The sequence below is a fragment of the Ascaphus truei genome, chromosome 3 (genome assembly GCF_040206685.1).
Source record: "Ascaphus truei isolate aAscTru1 chromosome 3, aAscTru1.hap1, whole genome shotgun sequence".
Classification (NCBI taxonomy): Eukaryota; Metazoa; Chordata; class Amphibia; order Anura; family Ascaphidae; genus Ascaphus; species Ascaphus truei.
The window spans coordinates 241,260,699-241,283,618 of NC_134485.1; the positions used below are offsets into that span (position 1 = coordinate 241,260,699).

The window sequence follows — 22,920 nt, forward strand, 5'->3', positions numbered from 1 at the left end:
GATTGAAAAAGTAAAAAAATCTTTATTTAATAATGCAACATCACACAAAGGAGGTGTGAGAACCTCCTAAGTGTTTCGACCCTCACGGTGCTTTATCGATAAAGCACCGTGAGGGCGCGAAACGCGCAGGAGGTGCTCATACCTACTTTGGATGATGTTGCATTATTAACTTAAGATTTTTTTTACTTTTTCAACCAGGCTCCCTTGGCTGTGCGCTGCTGTTTTTCTCTATTTCTCAATCTAAGTGTGTAATTTAGCAATTGTGTAGAGTGTTTGTGCTCCAGTGCGAGGTGTATTTGGGTAAGAACAGTTACTTAGGTTAGCAAGGTACAGTCAGCTGTCTTTCTGGCTCAATTCATACACAGATGTATCTTAACCCTTTTCAGAAAATGGTTTCTCTATATGTCTACAGTGGGATGGGAGCTGCAGCCTTAAAGCAAGTTAGTAGCTGTTGACATGCAGTCTTCTACCTTGCCTGATGAGCTCTGTTCTTCCTGGCACTCACTCAGATTAAATTCTCTGAATATTGGCACCGTTGCTATATATATGTTTAATATTGTATCACTAGGCCAGTAATATGAGTGTAACAAATGGATAAAATAAAAATATAATAACTTGCACTGTGTTACAGGGTTGCCTAAACTCAGACATGCGTTTGTTGTGATAATGTTATGAGAATGAACTTTGCAAAATCAGACACAAAGGCAAAGTACAGAGCTGGTAGTTTTCTTTCATACTGTAGCTTTCCTCTTTGGGATACAAATCAAAGTTTGGGATGATTCCTACATTTCTCCCCCTGATAGATTTTTCCTTAAATAGGCTAATCAGATCCGGCTGGGAAAGCAAAGCCAATTAATCAAATGTCGCATTGAATCTCAAGGCAGAGTTGGATAGTAAGTTTGCAGTGTTTTGATAAATTGGATCAGTGGTATTCAAACCTGTGCTCTATGGCATCTATGCAATCCAATGTTCCCCCCAGGAAGTCAACTGGACTTCCACAAAAACAATACTTTAATGCAGCATTTGTTCATTTTTCCAATTCAGTCCAACTTCTTTTTATATGTCTTTTTAACACTAGTTATTCAATGCGATATGGAAAGCAAAAATTGCAATACTTTGATGTTAGATTATTCTGCTTAAATCAGGGATATAATATCCAACCTTGTTGTTAGCAGCCTGCCTTCTCCTGAGCAAGCACATGTTGCACCCCAACTCTTACCTTAATGCAGTGGTACCCAATATTTTTTAAACTGGGCCTCCCAAAAGCATTTGTTTTGCATTTGGCCTCCAAGTTCTGTATTCACTGCACAAATGTTAGGGCTAGACCTCCTAAAATTCAATGGACAAAAAAAAGGATTCCACACATTGCAATAAATGAATTGGGTTATTGAGCCAGGAAACAGTCTTCCCATTGTCACTATTGCTAACCCCCTCCTATCTGTTGGTCACTGAGTGACCCCCTTTTATTTTCCATTTTCTGTATGTCCCAGTGTCTGTGTCCCCTCCTGTCCTCTCCTTCTAAACCTTCCACATTGGAAAAACATCATCTTCATGTTTCATTTAAAGATGAGTCTCATGACATTACATCCACCCCCCTCTGATGTCAGGTGACCAAAATGCATCAGATGTATTTACATGAATGATTCTTTTATTAATGTTTTATTCTGAAATGTATACTTTTTAAAGTCTTTTTCATCTTCACAGCACTGTTTTCAACGGGCATGCCTGGAATAGGATTTCACACACACACACACTTGTACTCAAGGCATCAGGCACCATGCAGTTAGCTTACCACCTAATTTAAAAAAAATGGGTTATTCACTCTCTTATGTTCTCCAATGGAACACCAGCAAAAAGTTAGTCCGGAAACACAAAAAGTCATATTTGCTTTAATGTCGCTCAAGCAAAAGTGACATACTGAGTGTTTAAAATACAAGTTCTTTTTTCTATAAGTTTACTTTTTCTTTTTTTTTTATAGAAAGGGTTAATGTTAAAAATATACATATAAAAAATATTTGTTTATATAGATGCCTGCCGATAAAAAAAAAAAACCCCCCCATCTTAGAAATGTCAAACATTGTAAAACAGGCCTTCTATAAACTCATATGAAACATACCTAACAGAGATCAGGAACCATTTGAGATGTGACATTACTGCAAAAATCAGCTAAAAGCCAAATACAAGTTTTGGCATGCTTGATAGAAACAATCAATATTTTTAAATTATTTGTAAGAAGGGAACATATGTCTGCTTGAAAAACGCTGGTTTCATTTGCATGAAACAGGAGTCTTTGTAAAGCTCTGCAGCCGATTCTGGCAGAGGAGACGATGTCGTATGTCTGCTCTCGTGGCAGTAAATAATGTGTACAATACGTCCATGTACAAGCAGTTTCATGCACGCCCCTGATACATGCGAGCATTGTTGGCATTTATGCGCCAGCCCTTACCTCCACCCCTAAAAAGGAATCAGACCTATTTGTGGAACCCTTTCACTGCGGTATGGGGACATTTGGTCACAACCAAAACACAGCCGGCGTGCTGCCGGGGCATTTGGTCGCAGGGCAGTTCGCCGTGATGTCCACTCCTACGCCCGAACGCCAGCTCGACGCAACAAGCCGGCCGCTCCGACAACTGCATGTTTAAATGCCTCGAGCGGGCAGTCGGGCGCGGCAGACCTGGCTTGACGGGCGCGGACATCGTGGCGATGTGTCCCAACGGCGTTTTGCTCGCGGCCAAACGCCCTAGAGCGCTTTCACTGATGCCAAAGTATTGTGCCATCAGCAACAACATTGTTATTAACCTTTTGTTTGTTATGGTAACAGATTCACTCTTTTTAAGAAAAAAAAGATTGAAAAACTGAAAATAAACCTAAATTCAATTGTCAGGGAATTACTATTACTATTGTAACAAAGCTGAAAATATGCCCACATGTCTTCTGGGGTTGAAAGCAGTGCTCTGTCTGTATTTCTCTTTGGTACCAGGCAATAGTGCACAGGCCTGGGAAATCCGAGGCTACACAAAGATCTGTAGGCATTAAGGAGTTACAGGAAAGGCATCAGGGATAGTTTGATCAGACTCTGCACTATTTCAGTTAAATGAATAACCCACATTGAGAGTACTGGGGCGGCCCAAAGCACACTGCATTTACCATTTTGCATTTCTTCCGTGCGTCTTTTGGACAGCGGCTGTGCGCACGAAATACATTTCATTTGATAAGAATACATGGAAAGAGAAAAGTAAATAACACTCGTGGCGGAGTTCTTGTTGTTTTCGTCATAGTGGCGTCTTCTCCATTACATGAAACTGTTAAAGAAATAAAGAAATACGAGAGAAAATAAACAGAATTGGATAGTGAATATTTCCAACGAGACTGAGCTGGTTGAGAAAGATTTCCTACTCTCTTGTTGACTTTTATGACTGATGTCATTAAAGGAGCAATCAGGCAGTTTGTTCTTTTTTTTTAATACAGGATTGAAGCAGGGGGTCTCTGCAGTTGAACTCAATTTCAGCTCCGGTGACCCTCTGCTTCCAGAGATACTTATCTCCAAAGGGGGCTGCCGGTATCTCTGCCGTTTAAAGCTCCCGGTCACATGGGCCAATAGGAAGTCGCACCGGGTGACGTCACGGCTTCCTATTGGCCCGCAAGGCCCGGGAGCTTTGAAAATCAGCCATAATGTGAACCCTGGGGTGACTACCAGCACCTACTACAGAGGTAAGGACCTGTATTTAAAATAGGCTCAGTTTGCGCTTTTTAAAATAAAAGTGCAAAACATTAGTTTAAGTACCAGTGTCTTTAAATGGGATGTTACTAAGGACTACCACAACTCTTTATTTAGAAACCAAGAGTAGCAATACAATTTATAGTAGAGGTTCTCAACCTTCTTGTCTTCACAGCATAAATATTGTATAAATATATCTGAAATGCCCAAATGTTTTAGAAATGTAGACGTTTCTGAATTAACAGCCGTGCTTTTCATGCCACTTGGACCACTGATGCATAATATATCATTTTTGGGAGGATTGTGTCCTCTTGTTTTAGTATCAACTCATGCCATAAATGTTGTGCTAAATGGCAAGGACACCCCATATTTGCAGTCAAGGAGGGTTTCCTCTATAAAGATAGCAGAGGGAACAGTAGCCAGAGAGAAAAAAAAGTGTGTGTTGGCACTACTCATTTTGGGTTAGCTTTCATATGTATGGTGGCAGGATTCCCATCTTGTAGCGAAGGGGTGTAATTATGATGAGAACTTTCCACACAGATGCTGCCATGTTAATTTTTTTTTATACAGAACATCCCTACTATCGTCGATCACAGCAATAACACAAAGAGGCGATCTAAACCACAGCAGGGTGCTTGCTGGGTAGCCCAGGCCAAATGGGAAACAGCAGCTGTAATTATCGCAGCTATAAAGGACTGCCATGTTGGTACGTCATTGACTGCAAATGCATTTTATTTTGTATAACATTCTCAGGGCTTCTGCACGAATACCCTGATAACTAATTGTAACAAACACGACACTTACGTTTTGCGATCCTTTTTCAAACTGGTGTTCCCTACACTTCCGAAACCCTGTGCTTGAAGGAGCTCAGCAGCCGCTCTTCTTTTATTAAACTCGTTCACTTCCTCTTGCAGATCTTTCCTCTTGTCCTCCAGGTTCCCCCTTTCATCCTGATGAAGCCTCTTCAGTTGTTCAAATCTGTTCTGCAGCTGAAATACATAGTCCACACACAAGATGGCAGCCTTGGTCGTGCTATCATTTATCATATCGTTACTTATGTCATACAGACACAGTTATGGGTTGACTCAGCAGTTAACTAAACCCATCGCATTTTGACTTCAAAATGAGATTGGGCTGTTTTAGTTCAAATCAAAATAGTAGACTGCAACATGGTTTTAGTTTTCTTACAAACTAACAGATTGACTCCATGATATTTGTAGTTATAAACTATGTTGCCATGTAGTGGTTTTTTTATCTTTTCAAAAAGCACGGTTGTGGCTTCACCTTTTGACCTGAAAGAACACGTGTGCAGAATGTTATTCTGCAGGCGCGCAGAACTTCGATTTAGGAATTTGACGCACTTTGCCCTATTGTGAGTAAGCAGGATAGTGTGTAAAAATGAGTGCAAGGTAAGAATCTCACCCTACAAAACAATTCAAAAGCTTTTAGAATGTGCTAAACGGTGCCTTGTTTGTTTGAATTTTTACCCCCAAAAACAACAATAGTAAGTACAACTTTGTTATTATTACGCCGGGAATTATGGTGATAATGCAGCATTGCTACTTATGTTGCCAAACATACGGTGCAGATTATAGGTCTCTGGAATAACAGTATCCTAGTCCAGGGGCGGAATCCCTCTTAATACTAGGGTAAGTATATCAGAATTTACCATTTGTAAAGGCTGACCATGTAAATGTCACATTGTTTTGTTGTCTTTTTAATGACTAATCATACAAGCATGGCAGCAATGAAATGGTGTCCCGCTGTGTGACCATCAATACACAATCAGGTACAGTAGGGTGATGACGTGTTCCTTCCCTAGAGACATGCAATAAAAAGCTTATGTACTGTTGTTTGGGGCAGGACACAACGATATATATTCAAATGTACCTCTCTCTCTGCTTCTTTAAGCACGGTTTCTTTCTCTCTCACTCGCTGTACAAATGTCTGCCTCATCTCCTCCTCCTTTCTCTGCTGCTCTTCAAAGAACTCGTGTCTCTTGGCTTCGTAGGTCTCCTGCAGACTGAAGTACAACGACAAACCATAGCATGATACCTTATGCAGGACAGACATCATTAAAACCAGTGTGAGGAGGAACAAATAGATGTAGCAGCACTGCGGGTACTAAAGGGGTGAACTTTCTCCTCTGTAGAGGTTTAACGGGAGGAGTTAGAAGGAGAGCTATAAATAGCAGGTTTCCTAGTAATAACTTGAGTGTAAATTCAGAATAGGGCAACCAGTTACATGCCCTGAAGTAAAGTCCAGCTTATACTTTAGAGTGCAACAAAGGAGCACATTGTGTCTATGGACAGTGCTAGGGGTCAGCGGTAAAAGGAGATAGTTCTGCCCTATTAGTCCGTGATGGATTTACCTAGTGCAGTGTTTCCCAACTCCACTCCTCAGGGAACCCCAACAGGTCAGGACTTAAGGATATCCCTGCTCCATCACAAGTGGCTCGGTCAAAATGACTGAGCTGCTGATTGACCCACCTGTGCTGGAGCAGGGATATCCTTAAGACCTGACCTGTTGGGGTTCCCTGAGGACTGGAGTTGGGAAACACTGACCTAGTGTGTAACCCCTGGGAAAGACTGTTTTGGACCACTCGCCGGACCATTTAAGATTGTGCCCCTTTTAGACAGGACCACAGGATCTTCCTGTTAGAAGCAGTTTTTTTCTTTGTTTGGACCCAACGGTTTTCTGTCCTACCTAGTCCAGCGCAAACTCCCTTCCGATATGGCTAACTCAGGAAATAACCGTGTGTTCACATGCACCTTCAGTGTCGGCTCTAGAGATGTGTGAACCTGCAGAGATTCGCTTCACAGCAATTCAAAAAATCTCCCAAAAAGTTGATCTAACGTTTGACATAAAAAGTTCTACTGAAATGTCCCAAATTGTTACAAATTCTCTATTTCGCCTTTGTAAAGCGGCAAAATAGTTTGATAACAGTTTGAAAGTCCCCAAACATGCAATACTCATTGACTTTTCAGTGGTAATCGAATTTGACACAAACTCAAAGCGAACTTCTTCACCAAATCGAAGTAGGTGATATTTCTCAAGTTCGACTAAGCGCACAAACAGTTTGCACATCTCTAGTCAGCACCGCCCTGTAATTAGTCATTGAACCACAAAATCTCTGCCAATACCAGAAGGGTGTTTACATAGACAAAGAAACCAAGTCAACACAAAACAAACACAAGATGTGGTCAGATAATGTGCTCCAGTTAGCAGGCACTTGTAAATGTTAACGTCATTATTATGTTTTTACAGTTTTTGTAGACAGTGGTGCTGTCTAATTTAGAGGTATCTTTCTAATCCCAGGGCAGAGGCACGCTGACGCCAAGATGAGTTGGATAGGGTGCACGTGGGTTGGATAGGGTGCACTTTATTGACCCTTGGACCACCTATTGACCCCAATCACATCAGAACATAAAAGAGACGGCTTAAGAGAACAGCAGCAGAGACGGTGGATTAGAAGTACACCATCATCATCATCATCATACATCAAATACAGGCCTCCACTTAAGGGGGCATCACAAAAAACGTTTACAGTCAGTTTGATAACAACCACAATTAAAAACAATTTTTTTTTACACGGGAACAGACAGGAAAAGCCAGAATTATAATAATAATACATGGTTGCATTAAATGAACAAAGGTTATACATTCAGTTTGCAGACATTTCATAGACAGAGATATGAAGTACTGTGACGGTAGGGGGTCTTCATTAATAAAGGTAAAGCCCGGATGGCTGCCCCTAAAAACCGTATGTCAAGGGCTGTCAGCTCTTGCGTCTAGTTGTGCGCCTTGATGTATTTCCCGGTATTTCTGTTCCCATTTTACCGTCCCCTGCAGGAATGTAAGCTAGGGATGCCAGGTATAGTTATGATCCCTGTTAGGAAATAGCTACAGGGACTTTGGGAACAGGAGATTAAGGGTGGATATTAGGGAGTAAATAGGGTTAAGTGTATTAAGTGTTGCTGACCGGAGTAGCCGGTAGTACTGTTATGTTACCCGCAAATAGTGTTAAATTTGCGGGTACCCGTCTGTAGATGAAGACGGGGTGTATTATGGAAGTGCCGTGCAAAGCAAAGTCAAAACATGACCTGTTTAGGGGCTTTACCTGTTCCCCTTGTCCCAGAGACACAAAACTTCGGGAGTGTAAGTTTTTGGTGGGATATTTGGGTTGAAATATATTTTTGTTTGCAGGAGTTTAGGGGACAAAGTTACCGGAGGTCCAGTAATTCTCCCCGACGTGTTTGGTGAGTGGTGACAGGTCCAGAGCACAGGGGGCACCCCACCCGAGCCCCTTTGTGACTGCCAGACCTGGTGGAGCCTGCCCCAGCGGGTGGCAATAGGTTAGCTGGGGTTAAGATGCTGCTCGTAGGCGCTTTTCCCATTGACTAATTCATATTTCCTGCCCCCTCCTCTGACATCAGCAGCCAGACGAGCCCCCGTTCTCATTGGTTGGTGGGAGAAATTCCCACGGTCTGATTGGCCGCTAGTCCCAGTTCCATGTTAGACATAGGACACCAAGGTCTTTGTAAGGGACTGCCTGATCAGAGAGCTCTCTCTCTCAGATTTACAGGCAATCTTGGCACTTGGTCCAGTGACGCGCCGGCAGGCTTTCCAAGGTGTTTTGCTCGCAATAGCAAAGCACTAGGCATTGAGGTGCCGGAGAAGCCTAGCCAAGAACAAGTTCTGAGGACCAATGTTACTTGCTCCATGCTTAGTCCAGTGATGTGGAGCGGACAACGTAAGCCTTCCTGAAGCAGGCGCTGTCATGGGAGAGGGGGTTTGGCCCGGTATTAAAGGGGTTACACCCCATTTGGCCACCCCCTGCTCTCACTTGGGAAGCAAGGGGTTAACTGGACTGCGGTCCAATAATACACGGGAGTTGATGCGGGACGGAAGGGGTTAATGTTAATTCAGTGTTTATAGCCCTTTGTTCCCTTTTCCCGCCTTTTCAGGCTTCATTTTGCAGCCTCTCATTGGTCGCCATTGCAGCTCCATGCATTCCAATGGCGGATCTGGCGGTTTTGGGCCTGTTTCCAGCGAAGACCAGCAGGTGGCGTCCGAGAGGAGGAGCGACGGTTTCCCATTGTAAGTCAATGGGGCCATTGACTTCAATGGGGATTCCTCGACGCCAACCTCCAGGAACGGGTTGGTAGCCATCCAAACCGCAGACCGCAAGAGCGGATACAATGTCTTTGAAAAGAGCTTTTATCACTGAGGTCAAGTTCACCTACAATTGGCGTGGGAACCTTAGGTTCTAGGGCACCCAGAAATAAAATTCTTGTTGCCCCTAACCCCTAGGATCCCCCACACACGACCACCACCGGGTCCGAGAATGAGGGACTTCCGTAAAGGGTCGAGCTCAGCAAGAAGGTCGCGCCATTGACTAATGGCGGAGCGGAGGTCCCATTGAATCCAATGGCGGCGCTCGCCCATTCATTTCCTATGGCGGCGCCGGCCATTGAATCCAATGGGAGAAAAGCCGCGTGGCGTTAAAACGGCTAAGTCCAAAACGGAAAATGTGTAAGTCCATATCTCCGGTTCTGTGAGGACCAGAGGGCTGGGATTTGGGTCGCATGTAATCACTGCTCCGGCATGACTGCATGGCCATTTCCAGCCCTCTCCGAACAACCAGACAAAGTATGGGCCAATGTAAAGGTTGGTGATTTTCCTGATAGACTTCAATGGCGGCGTTACTCAATTGAAGGGCTATGGCGGAAGAACCCTATAGACTTCAATGGCGGAGTTTCCCCATTGAAAGACTATAGCGGCGGAACCCATTGACTTCAACGGCGGAGTTGCTCCATTGGAAGCCTATGGCGGTGGAGCCCGTTGATTTCAATGGGAAAAGAGTGAAAAGCAGAGATTCATTTTTGAGCGGAGAATCCTGTATTAAAGTAATAAGAGTTTTAAACTGTTTTTGTGTATCTCCGGTTCTGGGGGCCACAGAGAGCTGAAACTTGGCCACCATGGAGAGTCACCTCCGGCATGAGGGACTGGCCCGTTTCAGCCCCCTGGGCCCAACAGAACGGATTATATTAATATGTGAAGATATTAAAGTATGAATTGTATTTTGGGTCTGGTATAAAAACTCAGAGCCCATATGTTATGTTAATGCTCAGGATGGGAGACAAATGGTCGATCATAAACTCCTGATCAAAGACTCCCCCACCCTGCTTGTGTATGCGAACACAAAGGAATGCAGGACATGGGTGATTGATTAAGTGTTGTACTTCACACCTTGGACAAAGTGTATCCTGGCAAAGTCAGACTGGAAGACGCCAGTCTTGTGGGAGGGAGGCTGAGGAAATAAGCCCCCTGATTAGAATATTACCCACCCAGTGGGCAGGTATTACGGTGCCCCTCAGGTGAGGTGGTAAGGAGAGATTGGGTGCAGGTAATTGTTCTCCAATGGCCTGCACTCAATAATAAAGTATAGGATTGGTATTACATATAAACCAGTGTCCAGCCTATACTCTGTTGTCTTCGTGTCTTTTCGTGATGTCTACATCTGAACCTGTATTGTGGAAGAAATTGCCAATCCTGTATCCTGATTGCTTTCTTGTCCAACCCCTTAAGTAAGTGTCTATATTTTGCCTGTTATTTGTATATCTTGTGTGTTCACCTTCTTTAAGGAATAAACTGTATTTATTATATCTAAGCCATGTTCAGTTCAACCCAGTTATTTTGGTGTATATTATAGCCTCTCACAAGTTCCCGTGACAGGCGCCCTGCACCTATTTGAGGCTAGTTTTCACTCCCAGTAAGTGTGTATTTCAACTGTATTTTGTATTTCATTTGTGTGTACTCTCACTGCACACACTCCCAGCACTCACTGCACACTGCTCACAGCACACACTCTCACTGCACACTCACACTGCACACACTCCCAGCACACTGCTCACAGCACACACTCTCACTGCTCACAGCACACACTCACTGCACACTGCTCACAGCACACAGCACACACTCTTACTGCACACTGCTCACAGCACACACTCTTACTGCACACTGCTCACAGCACACACTCACTGCACACAATCCCAGCACTCACTGCACACACTCCCAGCACTCACTGCACACTGCTCACAGCACACTCACTGCACACAGCTCACACTCTCACTGCACACTGCACACATTCCCAGCACTCACGGCACACACTCCCAACACACTGCTCACAGCACACACTCACTGCACACTGCACACACTCCCAGCACACACTCCCAGCACTCACTGCACACTGCTCACAGCACACACTCACTGCACACTGCTCCCAGCACACACTCTCACTGCACACTGCTCACAGCACACACTCTCACTGCACACTGATCACAGCACACACACTCTCACAGCACTCACAGCACACTCACAGCACACAGCACTCACAGCACACTCTCACAGCACACAGCACTCAGCACTCACAACACACTCTCACAGCACTCACAGCACACTACACTGCACAGCACACCACACCTCCCACTCCCCCTCCCTACCTTTGGTGTCGGCTGCTGAGATCGGAGCGGAGCTGGCATCAGGAGGAGGGGGGTGTCAGGAGGAGGGGGGGGGGTGTCGGGAGGTGGGGGGGGTGTCGGGAGGTGGGGGGTGTCAGGAGGAGGGGGGGTGGTGTGGATGCCAGTAGGGGGGGTGAGTGAGGAGCAGGCTGGGAGTCGGGAGGGCCGCGTGGGCTAGGCCCAAAACTGATTATGCCGCGGAGGGCCGGTAGGTGTGGGGGCCTCAGGGGGGGGGGGGGGGGAGGAAGTGGATGCCGGTGGAGGGTGATGGATGCCGGTGGTGGGAGATAAGGAGCAGGTTGCGGCTGGACTTGGAGGGCCGTTGCTGGGGGACGTCTAGGGCTTCCGGCCACCTCTTTCTTCCTTCCCTCCTTACTCCCTCCCAATCAGGCGCGCGGCGGCCATTTTTTTTTAAATTAGCGCGACCCCGGTTCTAGCGCGGTCGGATCGGGTGGCCCCCGAGGACGGCGCTATAACGGGGTTTAGCTGTACCATTTACAGATAGGATTAAAATTGTGTTAGGAGAGTAAGGATTAGCCTGCAATGTGTTAGAGGCCCTGCCTCAAATAGCTTACAACCCAAAGAAGAGGATACTGGCATACAGTAGTCACAGAGAAAAAGGTGGATCTTTACAATGTTACAGAAGAAAAAGCAACAGATTTTAGCTGGAGAATGAATGTGAATGGAGGAGAAAGGCACCACATGTTGCGTAAGAAAGTGGATCAGGGTTCAGTTTTCTGTTTACTGTTGTGGAAGAAGGGGATATAGAGTATATGATATAAACATTCAAATATATACTGTACATCTGTGAAATGTATAGACTTATCTGAGGGGACGCATTAGAGAGATACACGTTTTAACCGTTAGGTGAATGGTAGTCTCATTATTTTAGGGGTACCGGTATACTAGCATGGAGATAAATGACACTAATAATGTGATTATAGTTATAGTTACTAAACACTTTAGTGAAGTTGGGATATATTGCGTTTAATCTGCAGTGTTACCAGCATGATCTTCTAACAGGGGTGAGCAAACTTCTTGCCTTGCGTCCCCCTGCCAGCTCTCCCCCACTGCTCGTGCCCCCCTTACCAGCTCTGAAGCGTCAAGTGACGCTGCGGGGTCATGTGACGTCACGTGACCCGGCTGCGTAATTTGACACCACGGCGACGTGTAGCCGACTGAATCACGGCAAGTAAAGTTGCAGAGGCCTTGCGCGGTCCCACATTTAATTTAAATCCCTTGGGGAAGAGCGCGGGGCCTCTGCAACTGCCGCGCCCCTAAAAAATCTCGCCCCCCCCAGTTTGTGCACCCCTGTTCTACATTAATTTTTCTCTTTTACTCTAATGGTGAAATATTACACAGTTAATCTCAAGCACACTTGGTTAATGTGTTTGAAATTAAAACTAATGTAATTGATGGACAAGTGCACACGGATTTCAATCAAAAAATTTATTGTGCCATAGAACTGGGGGGTGGGGGCGTGAGATTTTTCTGGGGGGTGCGGGCGGTTACAGAGACCCCACATTTTCCCCCAAGGCATTTAAATTAAATGCCGGGGGATCGCATGAGGCCTCTGCAATACTAAACGTACCGAGATTCAGATGGCTGTGACGCGTCGCCATGGCAACACGGTGTCAAATGACGCAGCGGGGTCATGTGACGTGACCCTGCAGCGTCGTTTGATGCAGCTGCAAGGTAGGGGGGCGGGTGCGAGTACCGGGGCAGGCAAGACAGAGGGGCACAGCAGTAAAAGTTTGCGCTCCCCTGCCATAGAACACACAAAGTGTCGGCCTGCTGGCCTTTCTCAAGTGAAGTGGCATTAAGACTAGCCATCAATGTGCTTCTCAACTGCGTATAAGGAATTTTGTGTTATATAAATTTTAGGAGCACCCAGCGGTGGTTATTCATTAAGGTCCTTTATGGGTTAATGCATCCGATCCAATGTCACCTCACATTGATTTTAATAGGTGTTAACGCCAGATTGGCCTTACCCATAACGGATCATAATGAATAACCCACAACAAAAGGTACTAGGACAAGCTAAAACATCATCATTTGTAAATCACTTTAAGAGGTGAATGAAGCAGACACTATCATCCAGATAAGTCCCTCTGTAATGCACTCAATGTCTGTATGAGAGTAACCTTATTAAGTGGCTATTGTGCAGTGAGAAGCAAATAATCTGGTCCTATATGTACAGAAGTATGATTGGTTTAAAATGCTTATTACATTAGAATACATTAAAAATGTCTTTGAAAATTGTTTAAAAAAAACAAATGCTACACGTATTTTCTCATAGTACAGAACTGATTTATTTAAAAAAAATACACATGTAGGATATTGCTTGAACTGCAGCTTTAATTGACACTTTATTTATTAACAGTAACCTGAAGTTGGCGTATAGTAGTAGCAAGCAGCAATATACAGACAGTAGGTGGCAGCAGACACCCACTGAAGGTGAGCACATTTTTCACCAAAGTTGTAAATTGGTGGGGGGAAAAATATATACAGCTAAACCCCGTTATAACGCGCCTCGTTATACCGCGATTCGGTTATAACGCGGTTTTCCCGTGGCTCCCGTTTTTTTAAAAAAAAAAAAAAAAAAAAAAAAATTTTTTAAAAAAAATTTTTTTACATTTTTTTTTTTGCACACTGCACACACTCACTGCACACACACTGCTCATTGCTCACACTGCCACACTGCACACACACTGCACACTGCACACACACTGCTCATTGCTCACACTGACACACTGCACACACTCACTGCACACACACTGCTCATTGCTCACTGCCACACTGCACACACACTGCACACTGCACACACACTGCTCATTGCTCACACTGACACACTGCACACACACTGACCACACTCACGCACACTCACACACACTTACGCACACTCACGCACACTTACGCACACTTACAGACACTCACACACACTCACACACACACACACACACTTACACACACTTAGACACTCACACACACTCACACACACTTACACACACTTACACACACTTAGACACTCACAGACACACACTCACACACACTCACACACACTTACACACACTTACACACACTTAGACACTCACAGACACACACTCACACACACTCACACACACTTACACACTCACAGACACTCACACACACTCACGCACACTCACACACACTTACGCACACTCACGCACACTTACGCACACTTACAGACACTCACACACACTCACACACACACACACACACACACACTTACACACACTCACACACACTCACACACACTTACACACACTTAGACACTCACAGACACACACTCACACACACTCACACACACTTACACACACTTACACACACATAGACACTCACAGACACACACTCACACACACTCACACACACTTACACACTCACAGACACTCACACACACTCACACACACTTAGACACTCACAGACACTCACAGACACTCACACACACTCACACACACTCACACACACTCACACACACTTACACACTCACAGACACTCACACACACTCACACACACTTACACACACTCAGACACTTACCCACACTCACACACCCATATACACACACACACTTTCTCTCCCATATATACATACACACACACTCTCTCACTCTACACAGACGGGCCGCGACCAGCACCACCACCCGCTCCCCCCCCTCCTCCCGCGCAGGCAGCGGGAGCACCGGGGACAGCGGTGGGGAGAAGAAACCCCCCGCTACCACCTCCATGCAGGCAGCATGGTTCTGAGGTAAGCGGCGACCTGAGGGGACATCCCCACTCCCATCTCCTGCCCCGCGGCCTGTCCCGAGGTGACAGGGGGAAGCGGGGACAGGAGAGACATCCCCGCTCCCATCTCCTGCCCCGCGGCCTGTCCCGAGGTGACAGGGGGAAGCGGGGACAGGAGGGACATCCCCGCTCCCATCTCCTGCCCCGCGGCCTGTCCCGAGGTGACAGGGGGAAGCGGGGACAGGAGAGACATCCCCGCTCCCATCTCCTGCCCCGCGGCCTGTCCCGAGGTGACAGGGGGAAGCGGGGACAGGAGGGACATCCCCGCTCCCATCTCCTGCCCCGCGGCCTGTCCCGATGTGACAGGGGGAAGCGGGGACAGGAGGGACATCCCCGCTCCCATCTCCTGCCCCGCGGCCTGTCCCGCGGTGACAGGGGGAAGCGGGGACAGGAGGGACATGCCCGCTCCCATCTCCTGCCCCGCGGCCTGTCCCGAGGTGACAGGGGGAAGCGGGGACAGGAGGGACATCCCCGCTCCCATCTCCTGCCCCGCGGCCTGTCCCGAGGTGACAGGGGGAAGCGGGGACAGGAGGGACATCCCCGCTCCCATCTCCTGCCCCGCGGCCTGTCCCGAGGTGACAGGGGGAAGCGGGGACAGGAGGGACATCCCCGCTCCCATCTCCTGCCCCGCGGCCTGTCCCGAGGTGACAGGGGGAAGCGGGGACAGGAGAGACATCCCCGCTCCCATCTCCTGCCCCGCGGCCTGTCCCGAGGTGACAGGGGGAAGCGGGGAGCGGAGGGACATGCCCGCTCCCATCTCCTGTCCCGCGGGATGAATATGCGCTAAAGCGCGGCGGCCATTTTTTTTTCTCGCGACCCCGTTAGTAACGCGGTGGTCTCGGGGTGGACCCCGAGACCCGCGTTATAACGGGGTTTAGCTGTATATATATATTTCAGCAGTTTTAAATAGTCGCAAAATTCCCAGAGTTTAAAAAAAAAAAACACCTACACCCTTCCCCGTCAATTTAGGAAATGTTATTTCATTATCCAGCAGTACTGCACTCATCTTAACTTGGAGACCAGCCTTTCAAGTTATCAGCGTTTCATTCTTTCAGTTACAATAACAAATAAAAACAAGATGTCCCCCCGAGTCACGCAATAGAAAGCCACAATGCCACGTTCCAGTGATGTTTGGCTTTCTACTGGTCGTTAGAGGACGGCTGACCACTGTGGCCATCGTGTTACTTTTGGATAACAATTCACCCCTGAAAATTGCTCCAGCTACAGAGCACCCTTAATTCACATACAGATGTAAGAAGACTTACTGTCCCCAGCGCCGTGGCCCAAAAAGCAAACGGCCACAGCACTGGGGACCGTGCCTGCCGTGATCGCGCTGCGGGTTGGTCCGTGATTCCCCCCCCGTATCATTAATCCGCCCGGGCTAAGATCGTCGCAGGCACTGGAATGCACGCTGCCTCAGCAAGACAAACAGTAAGGCATGTAATATACTAAGCACATGCGCGCTAGCGGACATTGCAAAATACCTGTCTTCCTACCACAGTATATCCACTGCCGAGGCGCGCGCACGGCAGACTGCGTTGGCGCGGCAGTTTGGTGGAAATACAAAGAAATTAGTATCTTCGAGCGGCTGCCGTGCCACTGTGAGCCAATCACAGTGAGACCTACGCTTGTGACGTCATGGCCACACCTCCTAGCAGCGCGCATCATCGTTTGGCCTATAGGCACAAAAGGCGCGCATCATCGTTTGGCCTATAGGCACATGAGGCGCGCACCATCGTTTGGCCTATAGGCACAAGAGGCGCGCACGCGCAACGTCGTGCGCTTAGTATAATACATGCCTAAGACTCGCTATATCTGCAATATTAAAAAAAATAATAAAGATTATCAAAGATTGTGTCTCTAGACCAAGTTATCCAACAGGTCTGGTTTTCAGGATATCCCTACTTCAGCACAGGTGGCTCAATCTGTGGCTCAGTGGAAGACTGCACCACCTGTGCTGAAGGATATCCTAAAAACCTGAGCTGTTGGGGGGGGGGGGGTCTTAAGGACTGCAGTTAGCCACCCCTGCCCTAGACCAGGGGTGTGGAAACTTCCTGCACTACGCTCCCTCTGTGTCAGGCCCCCCCATACCTTTAATGCTGCGTCAAATGACGTCACATCACCACACGGCGTTGCCATGACGATGTGTGGCCCAAAGCCGGCTCATTTCAGGTAAGTGAGTTATAGAGGCCTTGCGCTGAAGAGCACGGGGCCTCTGTAACCGCTGCCCCCCCCAAAAAAATCTTGCGCCCCCCAGTTGCGCACCCCTGCTCTAGACTGTAAGCACTCACAAGCAGAGCCCTTATTACCTTTTGTATCTGTTTGCGCTTGTTTCTCCTTATTTGCTATGTGTTGCAGGGTACATGCAACCACACACGCGGGTTCTCTTTAAGGCTTATTTATTGAGCCTTAAATCCGTACAGCACACAAAAACAAAATAGCTTCTCTTCAGCATACAAAAACAAAATAGCTTCTCTTCAGCATACAAAAACAAAATAGCTTCTCTTCAGCAGACAAAAACAAAATAGCTTCTCTTCAGCATAGAAAACAAGGCAGCTTATCTTCAGCATGCAGGACACAGACAGTTATCACACATGTACTTTGAAAAACAGACCTTATAGCAGTAATCTCTTCAGTATTTCACTCCTGTCCCCTGGCCAGCTAGCCTGCATGTGTGTACAGCCTGGGGGTTTAAAACACCTTGATATGCAGCTGGGGTCAGACTAATTAAGCAGCCCTTATCAACTGAAACTTAACCTCGTCACTGCTGCACTGCAAGCCTAAACATAGGTTTGCCAGGTATATGGCTGGTGACGTACATTCACCCTGTCACACTATGTCATTCTGCTTAACTAATATATGCATTACTCTGTCCCCTATTGTACCTCGCTGCAGAATAGGATAGTGCTTAAAAAATAAGCGATAATTGCTGCTTTAAAGAACCAATTGCAACCAGCTTCAGCACTAATAGATACACGTGTTCATGGTCATTATTTCCCATATGCTTGTTCCATTGTTTTTATGATTAGATTTTTCCCTCATCTCAAAATTTTAATCAAGAGGAGGATTTGCATGTTTAGTGTGCAGTAGGCATTTTAAAGTAAGTCTTGTGCACTTCCAACTGGATATAGTTTCATGACAACGGCTGTATTACTGACGAAGGCTAAGATTATAGTACCTGCGTGACGGAGCGCATAGCCTGGCGTACTTTTGCTGTCCCAGCGATCTGTGAAGTTGGCTGCAAGAGATTGGGGAGGCGTGGCGGAGGCGTCACAAAGCTGTTTCGCCCTCATTGGCTGAGCCGTTTCACGTGATGCGGACGTCACGCGACCATCACTTGGAAAGGCAAAAAATTTTGTCTTTCCAAAACGCGGTCGCACACACTATGTGCACTTCCATTGAGATGAGGTATTTGTTCCGGCAATCACGGCCTTAAAAGTCTGTGCTAATCGTACTTATATATTAGCCTGTTAGCTGCCACAACACTATTCACAACAACGCTGATACGTTAGCTTTCTTCGTAACAAAAAAGCTGTGTGTGCTGTGCACGCGCATAGTAAGTGAAACTTCTTTGACTTTTGTCACAGAAATTGTATTTGTATTGTGATGTTTTTATTAAAAATCAAAATACAATTTCAGTGACAAAACGCAAATAAATTTGACTTATAATGCGCGTGCTCGGCACACATCCCCTGTATTAGCTATTTGCACTAAGTGTGAATTCCTCGTGTGTATGTGTGTCAGCCAGTGTGTGTGTGTTTGTGTCAGTCAGTGTGTGTGTATGTGTGTCAGTCAGTGTGTGTGTATGTGTGTCAGTGTGTCAGTCTGTGTGTGTCAGTCAGTGTGTGTATGTGTGTGTGTCAGTCAGTGTGTGTGTGTGTGTGTGTGTGTGTGTGTGTGTGTGTGTGTGTGTGTGTGTGTGTGTGTGTGTGTGTGTGTGTGTGTGCGTGTGCCAGTGAGTGTGTGTATGTGTGCCAGTCAGTGTGTGTATGTGTACCAGTCAGTGTGTGTATGTGTGCCAGTCAGTGTGTATGTGTGTCAGTCAGTGTGTGTGTGTGTGTGTGTCAGTCAGTGTGTGTGTATGTGTGTCAGTCAGTGTGTGTGTGTGTATGTGTGTCAGTCAGTCAGTGTGTGTGTGTGTGTGTGTCAGTCAGTGTGTATGTGTGTCAGTCAGTGTGTATGTGTGTGTGTCAGTCAGTGTGTGTGTATGTCAGTCAGTGTGTGTGTATATGTCAGTCAGTGTGTGTGTGTGTGTGTGTGTGTCAGTGTGTGTGTATGTGTGTCAGTGTGTGTGTGTGTGTGTGTGTGTGTGTGTGTGTGTGTGTGTGTGTGTGTCAGTCAGTGTGTGTGTGTATGTGTGTCAGTCAGTGTGTGTGTATGTGTGTCAGTCAGTGTGTGTGTATGTGTGTCAGTGTGTGTGTATGTGTGTCAGTCAGTGTGTGTGTGTATGTGTGTCAGTCAGTGTGTGTGTGTCAGTCAGTGTGTGTGTGTGTGTCAGTCAGTGTGTGTGTGTGTCCTACTGCAGCCAGGGGCGGGGTGTAACATTGCGCACCACCTTCCCCCCCCCTTCCGCAAATTCTGCGTACCCCCCCCCCTCGCGGTGTACATGCGCCCGGCACGGGTATGAGTGACTGCGGGCGAGAGGTGAGGTTGCCTGTCCGCTGCCCGGCCCACCCTTTCTTGCAGCAGCAGGAGAATGCCCCCGGCGCCGAGCCCCTGTGCCGCGCGGGTTGCGCCCGGGTTTGACCCGTGCCACCGCTTCCTGCGGGCGCAGGGGGCCCGCGAATGCTCACGTCAGTTGAGGGCGGAATGGCGCCGTTGCCAGCCGCTTCTGCGCATGTGTGGCGTCCGTCAGCGGCGCCATCACAACTTCGCATGCGCGGCATGGCAGCGGGCGGGGAACAGCGGCTGTTAGGAGCGGCGGCGGCCGCATGTGACAGGGGACGTGTGAGGGGAGCGGCGTCCATTACATGACGTCACTTCCGTTTCACATTTCGCCCCCCATCTCTCCAGTTTTGTCCCATCAGGACTAGGTGCCACTAAAGAAGTTTCACTTCAACAAGAGTTGGCTAGAGTGAATTTAAGGTCAACAGATAGGCACTTAAAAAAAAATCAGCTCATACTTTGAGTACACAATAATAAACTAAAACATAAGGGCCTCTGAGACTTACTTACTGTTTGTGAACTGGTCTGATTAATGGGCTATTTCGTGAAATGGAGGCAGAACAGCTGCTGTGAATTCTCTCGCTCACTGTGTTGGTAAAAAGTGTTTGGCTCTGCTGTGGCCTTCAGTATTTCCTGGCACTTTTGCCAATGTAAAAAAAATGGCATTAACAAACATTTTTGTGTTTATACTGTTATTCAAATGAATACCACAGGTCTTCTGCGGTGCAGTCTTTCTAATAATATTACATTATGACAAGGGACAGTGTTTTCCAAGAGGGCCTTTTTAATGACTCCTATTATGAAGTTAAGTTACTGTATGCCTCAGAACATTAAATGTGACGTAGAACGCAATGAACAAGTCACAATGTGGAGCATATAATATGGGCCCTTAAAACCAGATTTCGCCTGACCACGTGACAAACCTGTTAACCACCATGTCCCAATCCCGACTGATAATATACCATAAATGTAAGTTTGGATCTAGTGAGTAATACATTTACAAATACTGTTTTTCATAAGTGATTCCCATGGGGGTGGGGTAATTTTCAAAAATAAAAAATATAAGATGAAATATTTCACAGACTCTTAGTTATATTTTAATGTCAAGTGGAATTAACATAACAGGATAATTGTAACTCCACTCTGAATCAACAATGGCCATTTCTCCTATATGTTGGTTTTGCCTGTGTTACCTGCTCTTGGCATATGACGAGAATGTGCCCCTACACAAGATAAGTGAGAAATTCTCTTTGGAGGTATAATATAGATCAGGCCTGCACAACTCGTTAAGTGAGAAGGGCCGAACTGCTCCAAGGAAAACAGATTTGGGCCGCATGGGTAAAATCATCATCATCATCTCTCCTCCAGCACCCCTCATCGTCTTCATATATCTCCCACAGCACCCCTCATCATCAATCTCTCCCAGCACCCATCATCATATATCTCCCCCAGCACCCCTCATCATCTTCATATATCTCCCAGAGCACCCCTCATCATCATCTTCATATATCACCGCCAGCACCCCTCATCATCAAACCTTTGCGAGACTCCCCATCTATCTCTCATACCCCCAGCTCTCCCCCTCACCCACACACAATACTCCCCCTCCACAATCAACACACAATACCCCCCTGCACACCACACACATCCCTCTCCCCCCCTGCACCTCACATCAACCCCCCCGCACCTCACATCAACCCCCCCTGCACCTCACATCAACCTCCCCTGCACCTCACATTAATCCCCCAGCACCTCACATCAACCCCCCAGCACCTCACATCAATCCCCCCAGCACCCAGGGGGGGGAAGAGCGAGAGAGTGGACTCCGGAGGCGGAAAGGAGACAGGACTCAGGGGGGAGAGCGGACTCTGCCGGGGGAAGCAGAGCGGGAGAGCGGACTCCATAGGTGGAGGGGAGAGCGGACTCGGGAGGAAGGAGGAGGGGGGGAAAGCCGCATGTTGGGAGGACAGTGAGTGCGGGCGGGCCGCATGTTGTGCAGGCCTGATATAGATAGATCTGCATCCATTTTGCATACAGTAAGTAAACTATATTTCTTTACTGGTATATAAAGTGATGTAAAATAGGATGGTTATGGTGACGGTAGGAGCAGCCTGGCTCAGTATATTAAAGGTTAAGCCTGCTAGTTGCCCTTACCTATCAAGATGGCGACCTAGTTATTGGGTCAGACTGGCCACCTTACTACAGACAATAATGGCTGCCAGCACTGGTAATGTGTTCCCTCTGGTAGCCATCTGTACCAACTGCTTATTTGATGTTTGTGATTCATTGTAGGTTGGGCCCGTAATTCACTAAGCAAGGCCAGCCTACAGTGAAGCCAAGGATTGTACATCGTATTGGGCCAGGTACAGTATTGCGAAACAAAAGGGAGTTGGGTTGGGACACAACCCCCTGCTGGGAGAGTACACACTCCAAGGCCAGAGTATTGTTATCTACCCGGCAGTTGGGTGTCTCGCCCCGCAGGAGCTATGGAGCTTAAACTGGGGAGTAATGCCTGGCCTAGCCATGTCTTCTTGATCCCTATTGGCCAGTTCATATTTCTCTCTCCCTCAGGCCCCGCTCCTTGGGATCGTCCTAAAGCACTGTACCAGTCCCCAGTCCTGATTGGTTTGTCTCTGACAAGTCCTCGGTCTATGATTGGCTCAGCGAAGACAATCTCTCTGCTGATTGGTTTTCAGGTGGAATCCGGGGTTCTATGTCAGCCGATGCCAATCAGAGTTCCACAGTCATTCGTGGTTGGTGTCGGTATCAAGTGACCAACTGGAAATGCGAATAGTGACCAGTTAGGCAGTGATCCCTTTTAACCGGGATATCCTGAGATGGACGGATCATAGAGATCCTGGATAAACTTGTTCTGGCAGCGCCAGCACCTAGTAAGCTAGGAGTCCCCCCGTAACCACCTGTCTTAGTAAGTTGTGACCATGTTAAGCATCTGTGTTGCTTCCTGTTGGTTTCAGTCAGAATAAACCTAGTTTATTTAACCTCCTCGTTCTGTCTGGTGTTTGCAATCTTGGTGTAATTCGTCTGGTCTCCCGTGACAGTTATAAACCCAGGTTTTTTTATTTAATATATTGATATGGATTTTAGGACTCTATTATGCATATTTTGATAATGCAATAACAGAGTTCAAGGGAAAGGTGCAATATTGATGACCCCTCTCCCTTGGGCTTCCCACTTTCTCTCTCTAAACTC

The 22,920-nt window shown here is 46.9% G+C and overlaps 1 protein-coding gene across 3 annotated transcripts in view; it reads right to left on the minus strand.

The window, feature by feature from the left end:
* Positions 1-1,628: 1,628 nt before the first annotated feature.
* Positions 1,629-22,920, minus strand: part of LOC142489516 (septin-10-like) — an 85,531-nt gene continuing 64,239 nt past the window's right edge. For all 3 annotated transcript variants that reach the window (XM_075590443.1, XM_075590442.1, XM_075590445.1), the window contains exons 9-11: positions 5,609-5,741; positions 4,523-4,707; positions 1,629-3,302 (exon numbers count right to left, since the gene is read on the minus strand). In XM_075590443.1, the coding sequence (XP_075446558.1) occupies positions 3,293-3,302; positions 4,523-4,707; positions 5,609-5,741 (328 nt within the window). In that variant the 3' untranslated portion in view covers positions 1,629-3,292. The remainder of the gene's footprint in view (positions 3,303-4,522; positions 4,708-5,608; positions 5,742-22,920) is intronic.